Source organism: Lontra canadensis, unplaced genomic scaffold, assembly GCF_010015895.1.
Source record: "Lontra canadensis isolate GAN:19392208 unplaced genomic scaffold, GSC_riverotter_1.0 scaffold36, whole genome shotgun sequence".
Lineage (NCBI taxonomy): Eukaryota > Metazoa > Chordata > Mammalia > Carnivora > Mustelidae > Lontra > Lontra canadensis.
The window spans coordinates 4,256,667-4,281,995 of record NW_022631030.1 but is presented as its reverse complement, the minus strand read 5'-3'; the positions used below and the strand labels follow the sequence as shown (position 1 = coordinate 4,281,995).

At 55.6% G+C, this 25,329-nt stretch overlaps 1 protein-coding gene and 1 long non-coding RNA gene across 9 annotated transcripts; one reads left to right on the top strand and one right to left on the bottom strand.

Moving 5' to 3' along the window:
- The first annotated feature begins 1,360 nt into the window (after positions 1 to 1,360).
- On the top strand, positions 1,361 to 25,329 carry USP2 (ubiquitin specific peptidase 2). Of its 8 annotated transcripts, XM_032868731.1 has the most exons (14): positions 1,361 to 1,585; positions 9,444 to 10,261; positions 10,489 to 10,674; positions 22,107 to 22,157; positions 22,665 to 22,788; positions 22,971 to 23,082; positions 23,180 to 23,290; positions 23,470 to 23,534; positions 23,738 to 23,841; positions 23,933 to 24,013; positions 24,153 to 24,231; positions 24,465 to 24,572; positions 24,758 to 24,878; positions 25,168 to 25,329. In XM_032868731.1, the coding sequence occupies exons 2-14, from the start codon at positions 9,485 to 9,487 to the stop codon at positions 25,253 to 25,255; spliced, it is 2,007 nt and encodes a 668-aa protein (XP_032724622.1). In that variant the 5' UTR covers positions 1,361 to 1,585; positions 9,444 to 9,484; the 3' UTR covers positions 25,256 to 25,329. The 8 variants fall into 8 exon arrangements, with proteins under 8 accessions (XP_032724622.1, XP_032724614.1, XP_032724615.1 ...); XM_032868723.1 differs by lacking the exon at positions 10,489 to 10,674 and having other exon boundaries at positions 1,363 to 1,585; XM_032868724.1 differs by lacking the exons at positions 1,361 to 1,585; positions 10,489 to 10,674 and adding an exon at positions 3,571 to 3,686.
- On the bottom strand, positions 16,233 to 18,308 carry LOC116874213. The gene is made up of 3 exons (XR_004383948.1): positions 18,167 to 18,308; positions 17,130 to 17,247; positions 16,233 to 16,879 (listed from the first exon to the last, which is right to left on the bottom strand). It is a non-coding gene; the product is annotated as an uncharacterized LOC116874213 (long non-coding RNA).

Here is a 25,329-nt window from a genome sequence, read left to right as displayed (position 1 = left end):
AAATGGCCTTAGTGGTACAATCCCTGCCTTCTCTCACTGACCTCACCTCCCACACTCCCTCTCCTCACTCCAGCCACTCTGACCTTCTTGTTCTTCCTCAAAAAAATGGCAGTTGTTTTTCCACCTCACCACAACTCTTGCATTTCTAGCCCCCTCTGCCTAGAACAGTCTTGCCCTAGATAGCCAGATGGTTCACTCCCTCACCTCCTTCATGTCACTCAAATGTCACCTTCTCATTGAGACCATGTCTGATGACATCTCACACACCCTGTTTTACTTCCTTCCAGAGCTCCTACTGCCATCTAGCATACTACAGATTTCACTTATTTCGTTATTGTCTTCTGCTTCTTCGAGAATGTAAGCTCCTTGAAGGCAAAAGTTTTGCCTGTTGGTTTACTCTGGTTCTCCCTGTGCGTGGAAGAGGGTCCAGTACATCCAACAGCTATCCATAAAGCGTGATGGAATGAGGGTCCCCAGGAGTATGCAGAGTTGAGATCAGGTGGGATTCATCTTGGACAAGAAGAGGGAGGCCGCCTCTGTCACTGCCCCGGGGCAGAGATGAGAATGGATTCAGATGTGTTTGGAGACAGAAATTTAAGTATTCCCCTCCTGGTTGGCCCCAGTTTCCCTGGGAAATAGAAGACAAGGAAGGACCTGAGGAGAACGGTGACGGACAGGCACAGCAGCCATAGAGAAGGCGAGAAGGAGCTAAGGACACTTAGAAGGACTGACAATCCAGGTGAAATGGAAAGCCTGGGTTTGCCTTGGCACCAATTTACCTGGCCATGCGATTTTCTTCAACAGCATGAGCTACACAGCTGAAGGGGAGTGTCCAAGTCATCTCCTGGCTTTTTCTTGAGAAAGTAAGAAGGCTCTCCCCCCACCCCCCCACTAACTGAGCGCCTCCGTTTACCCACCCAGGGAGCCAACACCAACCATCACCAATCACGGGTTTCACGTTAGTAAAATGAGCAGAGGGTGCGTTTAAGCGGAGAGAAAAGGAGGAGAGTCCGAAGCGCAAGCCCCCTCCCAGACCGGTGGGAAAGGAGCGGGAACCTTAAGCCTTCCCTCAAACCTGGAAGTTGATACATATCCCCTAGGGCTCGAATTCCGGGCCTCCTCCGCAGAACCCCTCCTCGTCCCCAGTACCTTCCCCGCCGTTCCCGTCCAGCCGCACACTGATCTACTTCTCGTCGCGCTCCACCCCCTCCGAGCTCGAGCGCTCTTCCTCCACGTGCTTCTCTGTATATACGGGTCGCCCGGGAGACGCCGGCCGGGCGGGGCTCTCCTGACGCCACAATAGGAACAAGCCAATAGTCGTGACGCGTCTCAGTGACGCGAGACGCGCGGCGCGGTTTTGCCGGCCGGGGCGCAATGAGGCGGCTGCCCGCTGGGTGGCGCCGATTTCCCGGGGAGGTCCTTACTGGGCCCCGGGCGGAGGTGGGGGAGAGGCGGGCAGGAGCCAAGGCCAGGGAGCCCTCTGCGTCAGCTGCTGCTCACTGCGCCGCGCCAGTACCAGCCGGGACTCACCCGCAGCTCCATGCTTGTGCCCGGCTCCGCTCGTCCATCCTCGGAGAAGAGGCAGGTACGTGCCACCTGTCGGAGACCAGGGAGGAGGGATGCGGAGGTCAGCCCCGTTGTTGGCTCAGAAAGTGAGGTATCAACGACAGCCTGGGTAGAATGGGCACCAGAAATGTAAGGCGAGCGCCAGCTGTGCGGAGGAGCCCCAGCTGTGGCTGCCAGTTGGGGAGGGTGGGGGGCTGCCAGCTAACAGCCCAGGGTGCCAGGAAGAGCCATCTGTGTGCTGATCAGTGTGTTCTAAGGAAATGCTACTTGGGCAGGTCCGCGTCTCTGTGCCCTGTGCGGTATATGGCCTAAGAGTGACGTCTGGACACTGACAACCTCTTCCCCACGTGTGCGTCCAGTTCACTTCCTCCACCCTGTTGAAGCTCCTGGGGGCTGTCTCTGGTCAGTTTGCCGAAGGGGTGGGGATGGGGGTAGGGCAGCAGAGAAGTGCAAGGGGAGATTTTCCACCAATCCCAAACCAGAAAGAGGCATCTTTGAAATTCTCACCAATCCCAAACCAGAAGCAGGCACACGGTGCTCCAAGGCGAGTAACTTAGACTTTAACAGCCACGGCAAGCTCTGGCCAACCCATTCTAGCTGTCCTCTGAGGAGTGTAAGTCTGCTTCGCTAGCTGGCTGCTTTTAGAATGGGGCTGAGCTGGAGATCGTGGTGACGTTCACCTCCCCAGGCATGGGCACGAGAAGGTTCCCCCAAGTCCAACCCTGGAAAGTAGAGGAAAGGAGAGCTGGATGGGCTGGGGTTGGGGCATCCCGCACTCCTTTGGTACTGTAGATGCATGCCACGCTGGAATCGGAATGAGGACTGGAATGAGGGCCAGGGACGAGGGCGTCCTCTGAAGTGCATCACCGGGACCCAAGCTGAGTCAGTAGCCTTTGCTGAGACAGGGTGGAGGCACCATCCTGGGTACTCCCAGTCCTCAGGGAGAACCATTGAGAAACAGGAGACACAGACTGGGAGCAGACAAGAGCACCAAGGCCCAAGAGGTTAAGAATCCTGCTCCATCCTCCTGTGAGCCTGCCCAGCCCAGCTTGGTGGCCTTGGAATCCTGAGCACTCCTGACAGGTAGAGTGGAATCACCCCCCAAGCAGCTTTCTCCTGCTAGCCTCCAGGCAGCTGCCCTTGCTATATTTTTCTAGGCAAAAGGGGAAGGAGCCGAAATAGGCCTGGCTCTTCTCCACTATATGGTCTGGACATCTGGGATTATAGCAAGAGTCATTTGCCCTTGCCAGTTGTAGGACAGAAAACCATGGGGCTCTTTTCTGCCTTTAGAACACAGCACTCCCAAGGGGTGGCCCAGAGGCCCTGTTCTCCCTAGGAAGGTTTCTGTGGTAGGTGTTACTACAAATACTGCCACTAATTATCATAATTAGTGGAAGTATTCAGTATAGTCTTTATTAGCATTTATTGAACTTTTACCATGTGCCAGGAAATTTATAAATATTATTTTATTTAATCCTCACAACTGTGAGGTATAGCATTATTACACTTTTTACTCCTGTTTTACAGATTAAATCACTAAGGTTCAGATGGCTTACATGATTTTCCCACTGTCTGAGAGCCAATGAAAGGGAAAGAATGGAAATATATGCCCAGGCCTAGAAGTCCATTAGAAAAGAGTTTGGACTGAACCCCTGAGGCCAGGTCCCGCCTGCCTCTCACTACATGTGTGCCTGGATCTCTAGGTGTACTCCGCCTCCAAGGGAGGATTTGGACTAGCACCGAGGGTTCCCCTTCTTCTCTCCATTCTCTATCCTCTTTCCACTTGTTTCCCCTTGGATCCCCCTTGTGTTCCACTTGAAAATGTCCCCCTTCAGAGAGCCCTCGCACCATCTCCTAGCCTGGCACTGGCCCATCAGGGCAGCACCTCAAGGGACGGCCTGCCACTGCCCCTTTAATTCTCCCTGGGCTTGGAATGCAAGTGAGTTGAGCTAGCCATCTCTGTGAGGTCAGATAAGATACTATATATATCGGAGCCGGTAACCTGAGCTCCAGATTACCCAGCCCCAGTCTGACTCTAGCCTCGGGGCTCTCCACCACAGTCCCTTGCCTCATTGGGGAAGGAGAAGCCCCCAGATCCTGTCCAGTGCCCCCGGACACAGGTCAGTAGCTGCCCCTGTAGTATGTGAACTTTATGGGGCCCGCTGTCCCGAGGACCCTGTGTTTTGGGGGGAGCATGTGATAGGCTGCCCAGCTGGGCCTGGAGGAGTGCTTGGGGCAAGATGGACGGTGAAGGCTTGGAGGAGGCAGGCAGGGGCGACAAGGACAGAGGGAAGATAAGCCCTGGAGGAAAGGGAGGGAGACTGGGACTCTCCCCTGGGGTGGGGGCACCAGGAGAGCTCCCGACAGATGGGATTAGGGAAGAGAATTGAAGGATACCAGTACTACCTGTAGGCCCACTCCTTTGCATTTTCTTGGAAGTGTCGAGATGGCTACCCTCTCCAAACCCTAAATCCAGAAGCCTGTTGTAGAGACACTACCCTGGGCCTACCCCCCTACTTCACCAGGCAGGATTCTCACCGTCATCTCCAGTCTCTCTCAGCCCATCACCCCCTCCCAGCCCTGGGGCAACTACTGGAGGTAGCAAGAGAGACAGAAATGGACCTAAATTCTCTTGAATGGCCCCCTGCCAAGGCTTGCAAGAGGATTAGGCACTAAACTGGTGGGCCGATGGATGCAAGCCCCTGAGAGACAGAGCTACTGGTGACAGTGGAGGGGAGGCACACTGAGGCGGCTGGGGACTGAGAAGGCAAGCACAAACAGCCCCCACGGAGGCCCTCCACCCTATCCACAGCCAGCACACCTGCCAGGACATCCCTCAACCTAGGAACTGATGCTTGTGCCCAGACAGTGCCCAAGCAGACAGGAGTGCGGGTCAGAGCGTGTACACGAAGGGAGACAGGACCCCTCTCTCAGCCCGCTTTACCTTTCAAGGTCAGCACATCAGTTGTGCCTCATTCCAATGGTGTTAGCAAGTGGCTTTGGGAAGCTCTGAGGTCACTCCTGTGGAGGTTCCCAAGCACCTGGCAGGACTGGCTGGGACTCCCCACTCACCTGTCTCGGACACCTGGGGAGGAGAGGAGGACTGAACTCTGTTGAGGCATACCTCTGAAACCCAGCTAGGGGCTTTCTATCCAGGCAGTGGCAAGGCCACAGAAGCTGGCATGCCTTTCCCCCAGAAAGCACAGTGGATCTGAGCAGAGAGGGGCCACGAAGCCTCCTGGGATGTGGGACATTACCCACCCCCTACCCTGGGGGCCAGGAGTGTCTGAGATTCCTGGGGAGCAAGTCCCTCCCCTGGCTGGGCAGGTTAGGGAGCCCTTCACGTGAGCAACAGGAAATGACAGTGGCTGACGCACAGGGGCTGGCTGCCCAGGGAGACAGGGCTCATTTTAACCCCTGACTCATCTAGCCCAGGTACCTTGGGGGGGGGGTGGACCAAGATGCAGCAAGGGTAGGAGGCTGGGGGGCATGTCCATAACCAGGCCTGGGGCCAAGGGCCCTGGCTGGCGCTAAATGCCAGGGCCCCGGGACACTTGGGAGCTTGGCATTGCGGGTGAAATGGAGGCCTCCTGGACCATCTCTTGGCGGATCAGAATTGTACTGGTGCTCAGGTTGCACTTGGCTTTGCTTTTGTTTGCCCGCAGTGGAAACTCGAAGGGCCGCCTCCTGCGGGAGTCTCTACCTGCCACACCGTGGCATAGACGGGGATGCCTGTGTCCCCCAGAGCCCCAGGCCACAGGTCCTGCCCCATTCCAGCTCAGGGAGAGGCCAGGGAAGTGCGAAGTGGAGGTGCTGGCCTCAGGGTGGCTGTTCAGGGGCCGAGAACAGGTGCCAGTCCTACGTGGCCACTGCTCATGCAGCGTGACCTTGGGAAACCCGCGTCACTTCTGCCAACACTGGTTTCCTCATGAGCAAGTGGGCGTAAGGATGGCACCCAGTGCTGGGGCCGATTGTGAGGATTGGCATGTGGTGTCCCAAAAGTCTTCATAGAGTTTCAAACTTCAGGAACTTCAGAAATAGGACTGATAAACGTTCAAAGTTTCATTATTTCATTCCTTGTCTATTGAATCTTGAATAAAAATACCAACTTCGATTTAATGTAAATCATTAAACCGTCACATGATGCTTCTAAGTTTAAATTCTTTCTCCAAAAGAATTAAAACCTAAAGCTGCACTGAGGCTCTGGGGACACCGGGCAGGCAGCGCTCCAGGGAAGGCTGCCGTGACCCTCACGGAAGCTGCGATGGAAGCGCTCAGCACAGTGCCTGGTCCAGAGGTGTTCGAGGCCTCCTGGCAGGTCACGGTTGCTGGGCTCATGTGTCCTTTCAGGAAGCAGAGGGCTCTGTGGAGGAAAGGCAGCTGTACTTCCCAAGAGGGGGAAACTGAGCCAAGTGACAGGGGAGTTCTGGCAGAGCAGGGAAGAGTGGAGGCGCCCGGGCAAAGATGACACGGAGGAGGAGCTTGGCAGGTGGTGTGCCCCTGCTGTCCGAGGTGGCGGGCACCTGGGGAGGAGTTGCCTAGAGCCACATGCCTATACTTGCCAGCTCTCGGTAAACAGCAAAAGGAGCAGGGCAGCAGGGGCCCCACGCCCGGCCGGGAGGGAGATGGGGGATCCCAGCCAATCGGCTCGCCTCCCACTGCCCCATGAAAGGGCCATTCAGTCCAGGCCGTTCCTGTGGCAACGAGGAGACTCCAAGCCATGTGAGTGCCCGTCCTGTCCCTGTCTTGCGCAGCAAGCCTACAGCCAGGGCCCAGCCTGCTCTCCCACCCGTGGTGTTTTCTGCGGCCTCCAGGGACAGCCGTGTCAGGTAACACCAAGGGGCACCAACCCAAGCTGTCAGCTCACCTGGAAGGTATTGACACTTTTCTCAAGAGGGAAACTTGAAGTTAGGGGAGGGGATACGCCTGCTCAAGGTCTCAGCCGCAGTAGGGACCCTCTCCCCAGACACAGGAACTCTAAGCCCAACGTCAGCACGGGAAGGCAGCTGCTAGGGATGGGAGCTGTTAGTGATGGCATGACACCACCCCCCCCAGCCAAGGCTGCTATGGCAAGGGGGGCGGTGGTCTGCCACTCACCTGCCAGATTGGAGCAGACAGGAGAATGGGGATTTAGGAGGCCTCCTGGGATTCAGGGTGTGACTCCACCTCTAGCCCCAACCCTTCCCAAGGAATCCTTGCCAGCCTTCCCAGGGCTGTCTGTCCCTGTCCCTTGTACCTTGTTTGGCCACAGCACTTCTGCGTCATAGGCAGGGCCAGGAGAGGTCACGAGTCTGGGGCACTGCCTGCAGAATACCAATTCCCTGGGAGCCTTGGTGTGGAGGAGGGGGAGTGAAAGCCATGGGGTGGAGGCATGAGCTCATGCCCTGGGCCGGGGAGGGGGGGGGGGGGGCAGGCCATATCTGATTGGCTGCCCGGTGTCCCAGAGCCCAGTTCCTGAGACCTGGAGTCTCTTTGACTTTGAATTATTGATGGAGTTTCTCCAAAGTGAAATAGAGCAGGACTCGTCCCACACCCCCGCCCTGGTGCCTCTGTCTGTGTCTCTCTCGGCCTCCCTCAGGGTTCACACTCTTCCTTCTCTGTACCCCAGGAAGCCAAGCAGATGGAAGGAGAGCTGTGGTTCCCCTCTAACCCTGCACAAGGTCACCCTCCAGTTACTTTTTCCTAGAAAGGAGTGGGAGCTGTGCTGGCGGTGGGAACACAGTGGGCAAGGGTGTGTGTATGAAGATGGGGGTCCCCAGGCCAGGTGGGAAAAGCATACATAGTAAATGTAGACCAGGCATTTCTGAGACAGCCCAGACTGAAAACTGCTGCTGGTCTCTGGCAGGGTCTAGAAGTTCTGTTCTGGGATCCATATGAAGGTTCCCACCAGCTGATCTCCCACCCCTGCACCTATCCCACGCCCTGCATGGACTGAGTTGCTAGGGCCCTCTGCCAAGCCATCAGCGTTTGGGGCTTGGCACCAACTCCTCTCTGCCCAAAGGGGCCGGGCTGCCAGACTAGGGCAGGCCGTGGGCTGCCCAAGCCAGTGTCTGCAGCACAGCGAGATTCTGCCCACTGCCCGCTCACCCGCACGCCTCGCTGAGGGATGCAGGGGAAGTCTGGTGCCCCGGGCTGAGGTCAGAAGCCGGCCAGGCCGGGAGACAGCCAGCCCTCACATTATTACAGGCCTACAAAGGAGGGGCCCAGAGCCTGGAAGGGGTTGGGGGAACAGATAATAACCACTCTCAGAGCTGAGGGCCTCCACATGTTATTATCTCATTTATTCCTCGCAACAACCCTGTGAGGTAGGAACCATAATGACGGTGATTATACTCATTGTACAGGTGAGGAGATTGGGGCTCGGAGGGGCTGAATGACTAGTGTAAAATCAACCAGCTAGTCAGTCACAGGGCAAGCCACAACCAGCCCTGTACCACTACTCGGAGGTTCCTGGAGGGCTCTGTCCCCCCCGCTTGCAAGAGCCCCCCAAGAACCCCTGATAGCCTCTAGGAAAGAGGCCTGATCCTACTTGTTCCTCTCTCCGAAGCACCTTTGCCCACCCCCCGAGCTCCATTTCAGATGCAGCCTGCACACCTAGGGTGACAGAAGGACTCTGGTGGTCCCCAAGTGAGCTTAAACTTGATGGGGAGGGATGAATTAAGGTCCAATAGGAAAAGCACTGGACTAGAAACCTGAAAGACCTGAATTCCAATCTTGGCTCTGCTAGTTGTGACCTTGGGCACATCAGTGTCGTTGTTCCCATCTGTACAACAGAGAGGTTAAAACAGATGAGTCTTGGGTGCCTGGGGGCCTCAGTCCATTAAGTGTCTGCCTTGGGCTCAGGTCATGATCCTCAGCAGGGAGTCTGCTTTTCCCTTTCCCTCCTTTCCTCCCCCCCACTCATACTCCGTCTCTCACTTTCTCTGTCTCAAATAAATAATCCTTTTTTTAAAGGGGGGGTGACTCTTTAGGATCCTTACAACCCCCCAGTTCAGAGATTCCTGTGTGCCTTCACCAGACCCACCCCAGCTGCACGGGGTATGGGGACAAGGAGTACCGGCTGTAGTGAAGGATTTTAGCCTCTAGGGGGCCCCGTTTGCACAAGTCATCACCGTGAGCTTGTTGGCTTGGAGGTTGGTAGAGGAACCCCTGAGAGGCCACAGAACCCCAACTCTGCTTAGAGCCACCTGAGTTAGATCCATGAAGAAAGAAGTTTCTGCCACATGAGGATTCCCCACCAGAGCAGGTGACCATGTCCAGGGAAAAACTGTGGGATTTTATCTGGAGACTAAGGTCAAGTCCACTTCCTGCCACACGCTCACTCACCACCACCTCCCCTAATCCCCCTGCTTCCTCTCATGAGCCTCCTTTTCCTCACCAGGGATCTGACCAAATGGTCCGGGGCCTTTCCAAGCTCAGACAATCCAAAAAGATTCCTGCTCCTCCTTTCAGCAGAAAGAATTAAGACTTAATTCTTAAAATGGCCGGCATTTTCAATCCAGGGGTTGAGGGCCAGAAGAGAGGGAGCAGCTGAGATGTGGGCTGGCATACTGCGGGTCACCTGGAGGGCTGCTGAGGGAGGGCGGTCCCCACCCTCACATCTAGGGCTTTGCAAGGGAGCACTCAGAGCAGCTAGGATGTGCTGACTGGTGGCCCTCTGTGCTTTGTAGAAGCTGGCTCACATCTTGTGCTCTCAGGTGTGAATACACAAGCATAGGTGTGTTTCTTAGCGATGGGCCAGCCTCTCGTGGAAATGGACCGTGTGGTCTCTCATTGAGATCTGCGGTTCCAGCCAGGTGGGGATGAAGAGGAGGGATGGGGGTACCCTGCCTGACACCTGGCAGGGCTCTCTGACAACCGCTTTCCATGTCTTCCAGCCCATGAGGCTCCCAGTACCCACTGAGTGCCGCCCTGAAGGATGTCCCAGCTCTCCTCCACCCTGAAGCGCTATACAGAATCGGCCCGCTACACAGATGCCCCTTATGCCAAATCGGGCTATGGCACCTACACTCCCTCTTCCTACGGGGCCAACCTGGCTGCCTCCTTCCTGGAGAAGGAGAAGCTTGGTTTTAAGCCAGGCCCCCCGACCAGCTTCCTCACCCGTCCCCGAACCTATGGTCCCTCCTCCATCCTGGACTATGACAGGGGCCGCCCCCTGTTGAGACCTGACATCGTTGGGGGAGGTAAGCGGGCCGAGAGCCAGACTCGGGGCACTGAGCGGCCTTCAGGGAGCGGACTCAGCGGGGGCAGCGGATTCCCTTACGGAGTGACCAACAACTCCCTCAGCTACCTGCCTGTGACTGCCCGTGACCAGGGTGGAACCCTGACCCAAAAGAAGTCAAACAGTCAATCAGACCTGGCCCGGGATTTCTCCAGCCTCCGGACCTCAGAGAGCTACCGGATAGACCCTGGGAACCTGGGTCGCAGCCCCATGCTGGCCCGCACGCGCAAGGAGCTGTGCACCCTGCAGGGGCTCTACCAGGCAGCTAGCCGCTCGGAGTACCTGGCCGACTACCTGGAGAACTATGGCCGGAAGGGCAGTGCACCTCAGGTGCACGCCCAGGCCCCAACCTCTCGAGTCCCTGAAGTCCTCAGCCCCACCTACCGACCCAGTGGCCGCTACAGTCTGTGGGAGAAGAGCAAGGGCCAAGCCCCTGGGTCCAGCCGCTCCAGCTCCCCAGGGCGAGACACCATGGTGAGTTTGCCCCTTGGGGGCCCACTGATAGGCTGGGGAGGCAGCAAAGGATGTAGAAGACCCCAATTAAAGGATGGGCTCCCCATCTGACTGCTGATCGAAGCAGAGGTCTCCTTCCCAATCCTTGTGAAAGCTTCTCCTGCAGCCTGAGCCAGAGAAGTCATCTCAGCATGTCTGGTACCCTCGTGGCTCAGTGCCTTGCTCAGGGGCCTTCCCACTCTCCCTAGGAAACCCATTTCACGACCCCTGCACTGGACGCCCATCTAACAGTGCTCCCGGAAATGCTCGGCTACCCCCACATACACTGCAGTGCTCACCCTCCGCTTTGCCACCCAGCATGCCAGGGTCCCCTACAGGCCCTGCGCCATCCTGGACTGAATGCTGAGGCCCCCGCACCGCCAGTGCTCCCTGTGGTAAGAGAGGCCTCTCTGCTCTGGCTGTCTCTCTCCTCCTGCTCGGGCTTTTACTTCCCAGCCTGGGGACCTGGCTTACCATCTGAGCATAAGACATCAGGGGGAGAGGGACTCCCCTCTGATGGACACTAGTCCTGGCTCAGGACCAGAGTGTCTGGATAGCGGTGCTTATCATGTATGTGTCTTTGGGGAAAATGTTGGAAACAATTTTGTCTAGGGTTTTAGATAATCCCATACCTCTGTATTCTGGTCCTTCCAGAGGCTGGCTTGCATCTAATCTGTGAACACACCTCTCTGGGGTACTGACTACATTCTGCCTTTCTTTAGTTATTAGTGGACCCATCAGGTGGCAAGCTCTCAAAGAATGAGAAAGAAATCACATCCCTAAATGCCTCCTCATGGGTCTAGCACTGCACAGAATGTAGCGGAGTTACAGCTAACCTGCTGATCGTATGGATGGGTACAGAGATGGATGCACAGATGGACGGATGCATAGGTGGGTGGATGGATGGATGGATGGATGGGCAGGTGGACAGACAAACCAGAGGGCGGGACAGCTGGGTGTTGTGTACCAGTCCCCTACTTCTAGGACAGGTGCCTTTTGCAAATAAGAGCTGTGCACAGCAAGAAATAAATGCTGCTTAGTGGGCTCGTCCAGACAAAGGGAGCAGGGGTACAAAACAGGCGTAGGGCTTTGGGTCATAGACTTTTTTTTTTTTTTTTTGAAGATTTTATTTACTTATTTGACAGAGAGAGAGAGAGAGAGAGCGATCACAAGTAAGCAGAGAGGCAGGCAGAGAGAGAGAGGGAAGCAGGCTCCCGCTGAGCAGAGAGCCCGATGTGGGGCTCAATCCCAGGACCCTGAGATCTTGACCTGAGCAGAAGGCAGAGGCTTTAACCCACTGAACCAACCAGGCGCCCCTGGGTCATAGACCTTTAAGCCTAACAGAACTAAAGGTCTTGAGGGGACAAATTTAATAACATTACTTAGAGAGTCTTAGAGAGTCTTGGTCTTGCTGGGCTGTCTATGAAGGGCCACGGAGACACAAAAGTTGGTGCCTCCCAGAGCATTCAGAACCTGACAAGGCAGGGCCAGCTACACTGGAGGGCTGGCATGGAAGAGAAGCGGGGGAAAACAGGCCTGGCCTGGGAGAAGTATGTGTTCTCAGAAGGACATATGGTTGGACTGGAGCATGATTCACTTAGATGTGTCTGGTGTGGCTCACCTTGGGGGCAATCAGAAAGCAGCTCTTAGTGGATGGGCCCTAAAGACCTCTGGGAGGCTTGGGCGCCTGGGTGGCTCGTGGATTAAAGCCTCTGCCTTCGGCTCAGGTCATGATCTCAGGGTCCTGGGATCGAGGCCCGCATCGGGCTCTCTGCTCAGTGGGGAGCCTGCTTCCTCCTCTCTCTCTCTATGCCTGCCTCTCTGCCTACTTGTGATCTCTCTCTGTTTCAAATAAATAAATAAAATCTTAAAAAAAAAAAAAATCATTAAAGACCTCTGGGAGGCTCCCTCCCTTTGCTCAGAAGAGAAAAGTTCTTTATAGTACGCTGTGTTCCTCAAAGTGAGGTCCACAGGAATCGCCTGCGAGGCTTAATCATTCAGGGGCCTGGGCCCAACCCAGATCCCTGAATCAAACTCTCTAGGGATATACCTGGGAATCAGTCCTTCTTATAAGCGCTTCAGGTAACCTTTAAGCATGCTGAGGTTTGAAAACCTCCTCTTCACAGACTAAACTGCAGACCCACGCTCAGTCCCAGTCATGAGACCAGGGTCTCCTCCCTTGGTGGGGGTGGGGGGATCAGACTCCATTGGAACTCTGCCTCCTTCCTACACAGGCGTATCTCAAACCTCCCTCCCTGGAGGCTGCTGCCCTCCCTGTTCCCCCCACAGGGGGCACCTCAGCCTCTCCTCCACCTCCAGGACCAGAGACAGGAGAGTTTTGAGAGAGGACCTCAGAGAGTGGCTGATTACCCTGGGGCAAACTCAGCCACCCTAACATCCCTCCTTCCCACCCAGAACCAGCTTACAGCACACCTGAGTAGCTATTAACGCCCTACAGTGGAGCCAGTGTCTTGCCCTGAGCTCACAGGCAAGACACTACCAATGGGGATGGCCCCTCATGGGCCAGACCCTCATGTAGACTCACCCCCTCTCCTCACCACTCTCAGCCTTACTTCCTGCTGCCTACTCCCTCTCCTGAGGTCACAACAACCCTGCTCACAAGGCTCGCACCACTTCTTTCTAAAACTGGGTCCAGTGTCTTTTCAGATCTCCATTTGGAGATCTGAACTTCTCATTCATTCATTTCAGGGCTCAGCTTGCTAGCAGTCTACCTCGAAGAAGGTTCCTTAACTTCTGCACCTGTTTCCTTGACAAAAGAGAGTCTTCATAGTTCCCACTTCATAGATCATTGTAAGCAACCAAAGGTTGTATGGCACACAGTAGGTGCTTAATAAATGTTAGTCCTCCTTGTTCCCTTCTAGGCACTTTCAGGAGGCAAAAGAGATGAAAACCGTGATCCCTGCTCTCAGTGCACTCACAATTAACTTGGGGAAATAAGTTCTTAAAATAGTTGTGATAGGAGGCAGCCCCAGGTGTCATTTGTTAAGTGTCATAGGTGGTGGGGAAGGGAGGAGTCGCCTGAGGCTGGAACGTACAGTTTGCCTCTTCAACCTTAGACACCGCTCAACTGCGCTGCGTTTCCTCATCCATAAAAGGGATGGGTCATACTGCCCTGCCCACCTCACAGGGTGTCGTGAGGCTCAAAGCAAACTGGTTGTGAAGGAATCTGAAATCTATAAAATGCTATGGAAGAGTTGGTAAAAAAGGAGAAGACAGAAAAGGGGTGTTTGGCATCTGAGTGGAGCAGGGAGGGGACCACCCTTGTATCATGTGGCAGGGTCCAGTGTGATCTGACTCTTCTGGGGTCCCCTTGGGTGGCCCTGGCCCCAGGGGCTCTCTGGGTAGCCAACTTGAACTATAGCTGACATTCATGAAGGAAAGTCAAAAGCAGGCACCAACCAGGGAGTAGAACAATTCTAACCAGGCTCATTCTCCTCATTAATAGTAACAGCCAACATGAACTTGGAATATTACAGACTCAGCTGAGCACGAGTGAAGGACTGGTGGAGGGGGAACCTGAATTCTGAAACCCCCCACCCCCATGCTCGCATATGCACCAACAAAACACCAGTTGGGGGTGGGGGGACTGCAGCTCAGCCTAAGATAACGAGGGCTGCCCCAGGCTCCACGTGCTGTTTAAAATGCAGACAGTTTGGAGGGGAGGGACTGATGGTTCAGAACTGGCAAAAAAAAAAAAAGCTTTCACTACCACCCCACCCATCGCCTGTGGGGACTCCAAGCCAGGCCAGGTGGGTTGGCCCAGCAGAAAGCCTGGAGCCCAAGCACCCAGCCTGGTTATGGCCCCCTCCGCCCCACCTCTACTGTTCCCTGGGCCTATGGAAGGACAAGCTGTTCCCACTGAGCCCTGCCAGGGCTGTGCTTTAACCCCTACAATCCATCCTAATCCTCCCCTGCTCCACCCCTCCAACTGCTCCCTCCCCAGCCCTGGCATTCTGCCTGCCAGCCTCAGCCCTGCCCTCACCCCGCCCTGCCCAGGCCACCCTCTGCTCTCCCCTAGGCATGCAGGTGTTGGCCGAGGGCCCTCCAGAGCACAGTCATCAGGCTGAGTACCTGCTGCTCAGATGCAGAGCCAGGGAGCGAGGCTCAGAGCCTGCCGGCCTATCCTCCCCACACAGCCTCTTCCAGACCCTTGCCCCCTGCTCTAAAACCTGTTGCTCGAGCGAAAGGTCTGGGAACCTAGAGTACCTGGGTCCTATTTGCCAAGGGGCTGCTGACTCATCTCCCGAAGCCTTGGGTGCCCAGCTGTTCAGTGACAGCGAGATTATATAAGGGGAGGTCATGTGATTTTACTCTTGGGTGGGACTTTGAACTTGACTGCTGCCTTGCAACGAGCAGGGGTTACTCCAAAGAGAACAAGTTGAAGGCGGCAGGAACTGACTGCCCTAGCGTTCCGGGGGGAGAAGTGGAGAAGTATGACCTTCCTCTCTCCTCCCCTGCCTTCTCTGTTTATTCAGCTATGCTGAAGTGCATCCCCGTCGTCTTGTTTGTCCAGCCTAGCAGTCTGGGACCCTGGGAATGCCCTGACCCTCTCAGCAGCCCCCAGGAAGCTGAACGTCCTGAGGGCTTGAGTCTCTGTTGACATGGGAAAGTCTCTCAGAGGAGACCTTAAGCTAATGGGTCCCATGACCAGGACCAGTACGAGCTGCTGAGAAAGGACAGGCAGTTCAGGCAGGTGTCAGCAAGACGCCAATGGTCCCCATCCCTTGAAGATGGGCTATGCTCTGTGACCTGGTTGGTGGCCCCCGTGCCGCCTCACCGAGGCTCAGTTTCTCAGTCAGCGCCCAGCATCATCCTCCCTGCCTCCCTCCACCCCTGCTCCAGGATGTCTTCATGAGTTAACATGGTGCTGGGGTGGGGCTGAGCAGTGGAGAAGTTAATCCGAGCCCGGCAAAATGTTCCCTGCCCGAGGGGGAGCCGCTCCACTGACCAGCAGCTACACAAATGAACATCATGTTCAGGGCCCAGGCTGCACACGTGGCCCCCTGCACCCTCCGACCTCAATGGATAGGTAAAACTGGCACCCACACAGAAACATAAGCAAGAGAGGGACGTGTGTGGGCTTCTGGAATCCAGCTGGTTCAGGCCAGACTGCCCTAGGGCTGGAAAGAGTACAGAGCTTCTGGCCTCCTGGGGTCGGAGTGATACAGGGAAGCAGAAGGCCCTCTGTCTAAAAGCCCAACCCACAACAAGGACTCAGAGCCCCTACCCATTCAATCAGACAGTCAAGCCACCAGTCTGTCCACTTGTGATGGTAATGACAGGTGTGTGCTTGGTGAGGGGAGGGGGCAGGGGAGGTCATTTGCCTGGGTCAGAGCAGTGTTTCCAAAACCCTTGAACCAAGCCGCCACTGAGATCTGAGGAAGCAGGGTATACTCTCAGTCCTGCCCTCACAGAGCTAACCCTGACTCTAATTTATTTATATTCCATCCATGCCAAAAAGGATTGAGGTGAAGAAAATTTTTAACCACAGGGAACATGGACCAAGCACAGGTTCTGAGCAATGGCAATCTCGGGCTGCAGGAATGAGTCCTGTTCAGATTAGCTCAGCGTATTTCAGGCAGAGTCGTGGAGCCAGAGCTAGATTCCAATCCCAGAAGATCCATCCTTTCCCCACCCCACTTCAAGAAATGGCACTGCGGAGAAAGGGTGTCACGGGGGTTTGGCCAGTTGAGAAATGAGCCACAGTTGCTTGCTGGTTGTGTCCTACAGCAGTCAGACCTGCTTGACAAGACCGGACCCTATGTGAATTCTTTCCCCTCACCCCAGCCTTCTCAAAGAGCTCCCCTGCAGGTAGATTTCCTCATCTGGGCCTCCTTGCTCCCAGCGATGGCTCTAACCTTCTACTTCCCAGGAAAGAGGGAGTGAGCGTGCTAACACAATGCCAAGATGTCCTGGGATGGGGGTACTGACCTAAGTTGTTTAAGAGTCATGACATTGCTGGCCTAAGTCATGGGGAGAGAGGCCAAATGCTCCAGTGGGGAAGCACCTGTGAAGACAGTGCTTACCACAACACGCTTATTCAGCATGCAAATCCAGACTCACCCCACCCTGTGAGGCTCTGTGGGACTTCCAGGATACTCAACAGAGCCTGGTCCGGCCCCCACTTAGACATGAGATCAACACCATTTATCAAGCACCCACTAAGAGAACCCACAGCCCTGCCCGAGGAGGTTTCAGTGTGATCGCACAAGCCCACAGACAATCTAAAACCATTTACAGGAGCCTTAAAGACACTTATAAAACAAAGATAAACATATTAAGATAAATTAACACGGTGTAGTAAGCTGAATACCAGTAGACAGGGGTTATGCTGTGATGGGCTGTTCCACGCTGAATGGAGTTCTTTAGAGAGGGCTTGGTGGAAAACACAAGTTTTGAGCAGACTTTACAAGCAGGTAATTGGCAGGGAGCGGGAAGGGCATTCCAGAATCTCCTGGTAATTGTTAAAAGCACAGGTTTTGCCGTAAGCCAGGTTGGGGTTCAAAGCCCCACACTGTCATTTATTAGCTTTGTGGTTCTGGCAAGTCATTTGGCCTCTGAGGACTTAAGGACCTTCATCTAGAAAATAGAGATAATAGTTCCTACATCACTGCGTTAATTATGCAAATTAACCGGGATAATATATATAAAGCACTTAGCCTGTGCCTAGCATTTAGTGAGTACTTAATCAGTGGCAGTTTTGTCTTTTAAGTGAGAGAAGGCAAGTGCTGAAGCAGAGAAGAGCAAGTTGGTTAGCAGCAGGGGTCAGAGAAGGGCGAGGGTGGTGACAAAGGAGCCTGTAGACAGACAGCCTCACAGACAGAGCTACCTCAGCTTCCATGCTGGACACAGGAGTCAGGTGCTCTAGGAGCTTACAGGCAGAAGTGTGGTGTAATCAAAGGCCGGCGTTGCTGCAGACACTGTAGGACTCACTGGAAAGGGTGTGCCTAGAAAGAGGGAAGCAGGGAGAAGGCTGAGGCAGCACCTCCAGGATCTGGTCACAGGGTGAGGACAGGGATGGGGGGCGCTCACCATCCTCACACCGGTGCCCTTGCTGACCATCACCCATCCCATACCTGTGTCCGGGACATATTCCCCATGTGGCTGAGGTCGTGTGAGCAGGGCGCGTGTACATGTGGCCATGAGCATGCCAAGAGGAACAGAAGGAGGCCACAGATGAGTAACAGCACACGCTGCTGCTTCTCAGAGTATTTTTAAATGCTAAAAATACTGGCTAAAAATAGCCAGCAGGCTCCAAACAAGATACTTTCTCTAGGCAGATTCTGTGTGGGTCCCTGATAGGTGAGGGGCGGTGGACCATCTGAAATGAAATGCAAAGACCTCTGCTCTTCAGGCATCGAAGCCCTCAGGGTCAGAGCAGTCCGCTTGCCCCCACCCGGGCTGAGCACCTGTGTCCCCACCGCGGTGGTACTTTCTTCCCACCCTCCAAAACAAACCAAAATTTGAGATTCTGTGAGAGATGGAGCTGGGTAACTGGACAAAAGAAGCCAGAAAATGTTCTTCCCTGGAGCCAAATGGGACAGTGACCTCTTGTACCTTATAAAATAGGAGCACTGGCTCTCTTGATAATGGGACGAACTGGGACTGGGGAGAGGTGCTGGGCGGGGGGCGCTCAGTGCTGACGCCAGGGAAATCCGTGCTCCTAACCCGGGGGCCCACCGACCCTCTCGAGCTGTGTGCGTGTCGGGCTCCGGGAGGGCCTGAGTCCCCCTGAACGTGCAAAAGTTTGTGCGCAAGTGCATCTTCCCCCCGCGGAGAGCACGGAACTTTCACAGGGTGCGCCAAATGCCCGGCAGCCCCCAGAAGTCAGGGACCGTAAGCCTCCCGGTTTGGGGGGCGGCTCACCGGACTGACAGAGTCCTGTGGGGCTCCTCCTGAGTCCCGACCCCGATGCCGGCGGGGGGCTCGGCGCGCCTGTCCCGCCCTTCCCGGGGACGGCGGGTCTCGGCGGCAGCCAGGCCGGTGGGGTCAGCGGGCAGGGGGGCAGTCCCGGCTAGGGGCCGCTCTGCGGGAGGCTCGGGGCTGGAGAGGGGGACGAGGGACGGGGGGCGGGGCCCCGGCCGTGCTCGGGGCCGCGTGCCGGCGCCAGGGGCGGGGCCGGAGTGGTGGCCCCGCCCCCGGCGCTGACGTCGTGGGGCCCGAGGCGCTGGCGGGGCCGCCAGTCAGGCGGAGCGCGAGAGCCGGTTACCGGGGCGGTTGGCGGCGCGCGCCGGGGAGGTTGAGGCGGAGGAGCGCGCGGTCGGCGGTCCGGAGCAGTTACCGCCGGGCGCCGCGGACGGTGTCCTGTGGCGGCCTCTCCGGCCTCAGCGTCCGGGTCGTGGCACCGCGCGGTCCCCCCCCGCGCCCCCTTTGCCAACGTTAGGCGTGGGGCCGAGCCCGCCGCCCGCCCCCCAGCATGCGCACCTCGTACACCGTGACCCTGCCCGAGGAGCCCCCGGCCTCCCCCTTTCCCGCCCTCGCCAAGGAGCTGCGGCCGCGCTCCCCGCTCTCCCCCTCCCTGCTGCTCTCCACCTTCGTGGGGCTCCTGCTCAACAAAGCCAAGGTACGCGGGGCCCCTTTCCGGGACCCCCACGCCGGGGGCCTGGACTTCCGCCTCCTCCCCGGGACGCCCCCCACCCCCATCTGCCGCGCGCTCCGGGGCCGGGGGGGACCGATTCTTCCCAGCCCCCACCCCTCCTTTCCTAGGGTCTCCCGGCAAGGAATGCCCCCTCCCCAGGTGATCTCAGGCTTACTCGCGGCCCTCTCCCCTTGTTGAGGTCCCAGCCCCTGAGGTCCCCCCCCCTCCCCTCTCCCTCTTCGTGACCCGGGCACCAGGTGGCCCTTGGGCTCTTAATTCCTGGCACCTCTCAGGACAGGTGCAGAAAAGCGTAACCTTGACTAGTTCTGGCTGTGTGACTGTGTGAGGGAGCCGGCAGCACGCTCCACTCGGCGGTGTGACTCCTCCAAGGCCAAAACCCAGCAAGAAAGGCTGTTCGGAAAGAGCCGCCCCCTCCTCACTAGCCCCAAAGGGCGCTCTCCCGAAGGGTTGGTAACAGGGGTCCTTTGACCCGGTGAAGGGCAGAGGAGTCGCAGACAGGTGAAAGAGGGCAGCTTCCCTTTCCTTTCCTGCCCTCCCCCAGTTCTGCTAAGTGGGCAGTGGATCCCTCAGATGAAGTAGCCACCCCAGGGTAATGCTGGGGCCAGAAGCTGGGCACTGCCCCCTTGGGGAAGGGAGAAGAGGCCAGAGCTTGACAGATCTTATGTAACAGGCACCAGCTCCCGAGTTGGCAGTGCGTGCACTGCCCCGTGCCAGGGCCACACCAGGCTCCTTGGCCGCAGCCAGGACTCATGGCTGACCCTCATGGCACAGGTGAAGTAAGCAGGAAAGCCCTTCACTGGGGTCTTGAGTGTAAAGACACAAACCTCGATCAGCCTTGCTTATATGACCCACATCCCCAAATGTTTGCTCCCCGTTAACCCAGAGCGGGCTCTCCCTGAGCCTCCTGCCCCTTCACGGAGGGTGAATGCTTTCTGTCTACTAACCATGGAGGTGGCATTGACCTTTTAGAACAGTGGTTGCCCCTAAGTCAAGGTTAGGTTTGCTGATGACTGATTTTAAGGAAGTTCTTGATCCAGACTCTTTCAAGTCTTTGCGTATGCACTCCACATAGCAACTGGAGTCATTTCCTTCTCTCCCGGTGAGAGGCTCGCTGTGTGGGGTCTCTCCCCCAGCCTCTCCAGTTCTAGCCTCTCCCTCTCGGCCCAGAGGTAGGATTGTTTTCCCCATAAGAAAGGTCACTCCTGGGACATTTTGTTCCTCTCCAGAATGGAAAGTGCTGACTTTCCCTGGAGCTCCTGATTTCCTATTCATGGCCGAAGAATATCTGGCTGGGCACAGAACAGCCCTGCTCTCCCCTCCACTCCCACCCCCCGACTCCTCTCATCCAGCCGCCTTCTACACAGAGCGCTTAGAAATTGGCAAGTAGTTTTGAATTCAGGAAATTTTAGACAAAAGCACAAGCCACCCCCACCCCTACAAAAAGAAAAACGAACGGAGGGTCCGAGCAAAGCCATAAAGGAACCTTCCCCATCTCTATACCTGCCAGGCCGTTAGTAGAGTTAGATTCTCAAGAACAGTAACCGTAGGTGATGACGTGTTCTTGACCCTCACTGTGCTGGGTCAGAGTTAAAAGTGTCAACACCACAGAAGTGCCTCAGTGCAAAGACACCTCCAGTTTTCCACTGCCCTGTCCCCATTAGTGCTGAGGGACTACTGTCTCAGCTGGAGGCCCACTTTGGTGGACACTGACATGATCACCAGGCTTTGCTTCTGCAGCTCCTTTAGACAGATGTTGTCTGAGGCCCAGGGGGTAAGAACTAACACGCAATGCCAAAAATAAGTGTGAGAGTGGATCTTTGGGGAGGGGAGGATGGGTATCCTGTGGTGGACAGGCTTTTTTTGGGGGGGGCACCAGGGAAGTCCTTCTCCAGGTCTACCTGAAAACCCTGATAAGGTCTTTGTCCAGGGAATTATCTCTGTTGTGGTCCTCTTACTGGAACGTCAGGGTTTAGACTGTCAGAAAGGTAAGATGAAAATCTTGTGTTTGGGGCCATATACTGGTGGCACTGGCAGAATTCAAGGAAGCTTTTGCCCACCTACTGCCAATAAGCTTTGCTTGCTGACTGCAGGTGGAAACCAGTTCTCTCTTCTCAGTATATTTCCTTCCCTACCTGTTAGTGTCAGACCTGATAACTGGCAAGAAGGGATCCTCTTACTTGTGGGATCAGCAGGGCAATTCCTGAGAAAAGCCCTCCTTCAGCCTGCCTCTCCCCACCCCACCCCCTCGAGCTGACAACCTCATGGGCTTTGTCAGCACACGGCATGAGTAATTTTAGCTGAGTTATTTCAGGCTCCTGTTCTGATCAGGGTTGAGCTGGCCCCACGCATGCCCCAGTCAGTGTTGCTCCAGAGTTGCCGGCTCCCGGGTCCCCTCCCTGAGAGAGGGGGTGGCAGGCTCATCTGCACACTGTTTCTTTAACCCTTTGAGCCCTAAGGTTTTCTGACTCCTTGCAGGTAGGGCCAGGACTAGCCAAGAGATCTGGACCTAGCAGCTGTCTCACTCCAACCCCCTCACCAACCTCCACAATAGGGACAAGAACGAGAGTGGCACCCCCAGCCAGGTGCTTACCCCTGTGTGGTCACAGTCTGCCATCAGAAGGGCTCCCAGCCAGTGACCAGTCAGGATGCCGAAACCTGAGCCAGGCTGGGAGGATTCTCCCAGGCTTTAATCAGCCTCTGGGAGCTGAGCTCAGCTGGAAGGAATTCCACCTGTCTCCGGCAATTCAGAATGGCAGGCCAACTTCAGTTTTCCTCAAGCTGAAGATCTTAAACTCACTTCAGACATTTTGTCATTGAACATTTCAAGATCTCCTTGAAGCGCCTGTTACGACAGCTGCTTCGTGTATTGGACATCTAGGGGTGGAAAAGTGGGTCATTTTGAGATAGTGCCCAGATTTGGGACCCGGAGTTCCTTGTAGCTGGCAATCAAATACATGAATTCCTAGGCTCTAGCTCTAATCTCCAGCCTCCAGTATGGCAGAGACTGAAGAGGCATGTACAGATCGGAGAAGGCACATGTCAACAAAGGAAAGGAAAGCCCTGCAGAGTGTCTGTGTTGTGTGTTGGAGAGAGAACAATGTGTGTGCCTGATCCTCCTGGCTCTGGCAGAAAGCTGCGTGAGTGCGCCTAGCACTGGCCCAGCCTCTTTGCCTTCAGCCTCATATGCTGTGTGTTCTTTGTTTCCAGAATTCTAAGAGCGCCCAGGGTCTGGCTGGTCTTCGAAACCTTGGGAACACGGTGAGCTCTTCCCAGCCCACTTCTTTCCTCAGGCCACGCACTCCTGTCCCAGTGGGCCCATCTAGCCAGAGTTCCCTTCTGGCTCCTGCGGACTCCCTGTCGTCTAGAGGCCAGTTATACTGTCCATCCTGGCTGGTGGGTTTTACAGATTGGCTGGGGCACCGCCTCCCTCCTGGCCCCTAGCAGGAAGCACCGCTAAAGGGGAGTTGCCCTCTTTACTGTCAGCTGCTTTCCCGGAGCCTTATCCTGAAGGACATCCATCACTTCCCACCCACTTCTGTCCGGCTCACCCACACCCTTCTGTACACCTCACAGTCAATAACCAGCTACGTCACCTGTGCCGCCAGTGGGAGTCGGCCCCACAGCGCCCCTTTCCCTTACAGAAAGAGGAACTTGAGACTGTGGGAGTGTTCATTTCTGGGGTAGATGAGCCAGAGGGCCTCTGGTACTAGGGGAGTGGACATGCCAGACAGGGCTGTGTCTTACTGAGCAGGTGATCTCTTGCAGTGCTTCATGAACTCCATTCTGCAGTGCCTGAGCAACACCCGGGAGCTGAGGGACTACTGCCTTCAGAGGCTCTACATGCGGGATCTCAGCCACAGCAGCAATGCCCACACAGCCCTCATGGAAGGTGAGGCGCCTGGCCCTGGACCTGGTTCTGCTCCACGGTTGTATCAGTAGTTGTGTGCTGTATGTGTTCCTCCTAGTCCTCTCCCTTTGGCTTCTTTTTGTTGGGATTCTAGTTTGAGTTTCTTACAGAAAATGTCTCACCTGTCCTCCACTCCCCCCCTCTCTACCCTCTCCTTCCAATAGAGTTTGCAAAACTAATCCAGACTATATGGACTTCATCCCCCAATGATGTGGTGAGCCCATCTGAGTTCAAGACCCAGATCCAGAGATACGCACCACGCTTCGTTGGCTATAAGTAAGAGCCGTGCTGACATGTCCTCCCCGGGGTGGGTGCCGGCCACAGGGTGGTTCTCGGAATGAGAGCTATTGCTCACTCTTTCCTTTGGGCTCAGTCAGCAAGATGCTCAGGAGTTTCTTCGCTTTCTTCTGGATGGGCTCCACAACGAGGTGAACCGAGTGACAGTGAGGCCCAAGTCCAACCCTGAGAACCTCGATCATCTTCCGTAAGTAAGAGGAGAATGCTGTGGGGAAGAAAAACTTGGTGAGCTTGAGTGTTTGGCTGACTTCTTTGGGGGTAATAATTTGGAGAGAATTTTAAATATTAAAGATTTAGACTGATGGATCCGTAAACTTCTCATGGCATGAGCTCTGACCCAGTTGTCTCCCTCTCTCTGGTTCCTAGTGATGATGAGAAAGGACGGCAGATGTGGAGGAAATATCTAGAACGGGAAGACAGTCGGATTGGGGGTAAGTGCATGAATGGGAAGAAGGTCTGCTTTCCCCTAAGCAGAGCGTGAGCATGAAAAGCCCTAACAGTTATCCTCTCAGGGGACCTTCCTTCTGCCCAGTGGCCCACGGGCAGAGGCAGGAGCACTGAGAGGGCACACAGCCCAGAGAAGACGTGTGCTCCTTCTCCTGGCTTTAGCTCGGCTGTCCCATCTCTTCTGCAGATCTCTTCGTTGGGCAGCTAAAGAGCTCCCTGACGTGTACCGACTGTGGTTATTGCTCGACAGTCTTTGATCCGTTTTGGGACCTCTCACTGCCCATCGCTAAGGTACGTGCCCCTGTTGCCTCACATTGGAAGCGCCCACTCTTATCCTCTCATGGCATCAACCTCTGTGACTCGTACTCTCTGTCTCTCCCAGCGAGGTTATCCTGAGGTGACTTTAATGGACTGCATGAGGCTCTTCACCAAAGAGGACGTGCTTGACGGCGATGAAAAGCCAGTAAGTCCCCTCCCATGGGAGCGGGAACACACGCTCAGGGAGAGACCTGTCACCAGCAGATGCAGCTTGGGAGTTCCTGGACTCAGCCCACTGACTTCTCCCCCAGGTCCTCTGTAGCTCTGTTTGTCCTGTCTTGCAGACATGCTGTCGATGCCGAGCCAGAAAACGATGTATAAAGAAGTTCTCCATCCAGAGGTTCCCAAAGATCTTGGTGCTCCGTATCCTTAAGATCCAGTCCACCGTGGCAAGCTGGACTTGCCTTTAGGGAGTGACTGATGACAAGGGGCTGAACTGAGGGTGAGCAGAGTAGGGAAAAGGAAACGTGGTAGACTTTCCTTTCCCGGTTTGCTCTTTTGCTTCTAAGAAGTGCTTCACCCTCTTAGGACTCAGTCCCCTTTACTTTGACTACCCTTGCCACCCTCTCTTGTCCTTGACTTAATGCCAACCCCAGACCTGAAGCGGTTCTCAGAATCCAGGATACGAACCAGCAAGCTCACAACATTTGTGAATTTCCCACTAAGGGACCTGGACTTGAGAGAATTTGCCTCAGAAAACACCAGTGAGTATTTTCAGCTGGGAGGGCAGAAACAAGGCACAAGGACCTAAAATCCAGATGGGAGGCCAGGAGGTGGGAGGAAGCTGCTGAAGAGTGAGTTAACAAAAATCAGGAATAGAGGCATGAGGGAGAGGGAACGTGGGGCAAGGAATGCTTTGGGGGCCTGAAACCTTGTACTTCCTCCCCAGACCACGCTGTTTACAACCTGTACGCTGTGTCCAATCACTCTGGAACCACCATGGGTGGCCATTATACAGCCTACTGCCGGAGTCCAGTGACAGGCGAATGGCACACTTTCAATGACTCCAGGTGAGACCGAGCTCTCAGGCAGGGCTCCTGGCTGCCAGACACCTGTACCTCACCCACCTGTGTGGCTTCCCCTTTGACCAGATGGAGGAGGTCAGAGCCAAAAGGCCACGTAATATGTCTGAGCCTGCCACCCCTTTGCAGAATTTCTAGAAGACTGCAAAAGAGATCGGCTTCCGAGGCACCTAGGGAGAGGAGCAGTGGGCCCTCACGGTCTGCCAGCCCCACCGCGTGTGTCCCGGTGGCCCCCTCTCCAGGGCTCTCCCTTGACGTCTTCCCCCTCTCTCTGCAGCGTCACACCCATGTCCTCCAGCCAAGTGCGCACCAGCGACGCCTATCTGCTCTTCTACGAACTGGCCAGTCCGCCCTCCCGCATGTAGCAGCGAGGAGCTACATCTCTTTCTCCCTTCCCCGTGGTGGCCCCACACCCTAAGTTTTTTTTTTTTTTTTAAGA

Coding starts and splice junctions, on each gene's coding strand:
- USP2 (XM_032868731.1), top strand. CDS start 9,485: ATGTCCCAGCTCTCCTCCACCCTGAAGCGCTATACAGAATCGGCCCGC. Junction 23,842..23,932: donor TCTCACTGCCCATCGCTAAG/GTACGTGCCCCT, acceptor TGTCTCTCCCAG/CGAGGTTATCCTGAGGTGAC. Junction 24,232..24,464: donor CCCAAAGATCTTGGTGCTCC/GTATCCTTAAGA, acceptor TGCCAACCCCAG/ACCTGAAGCGGTTCTCAGAA.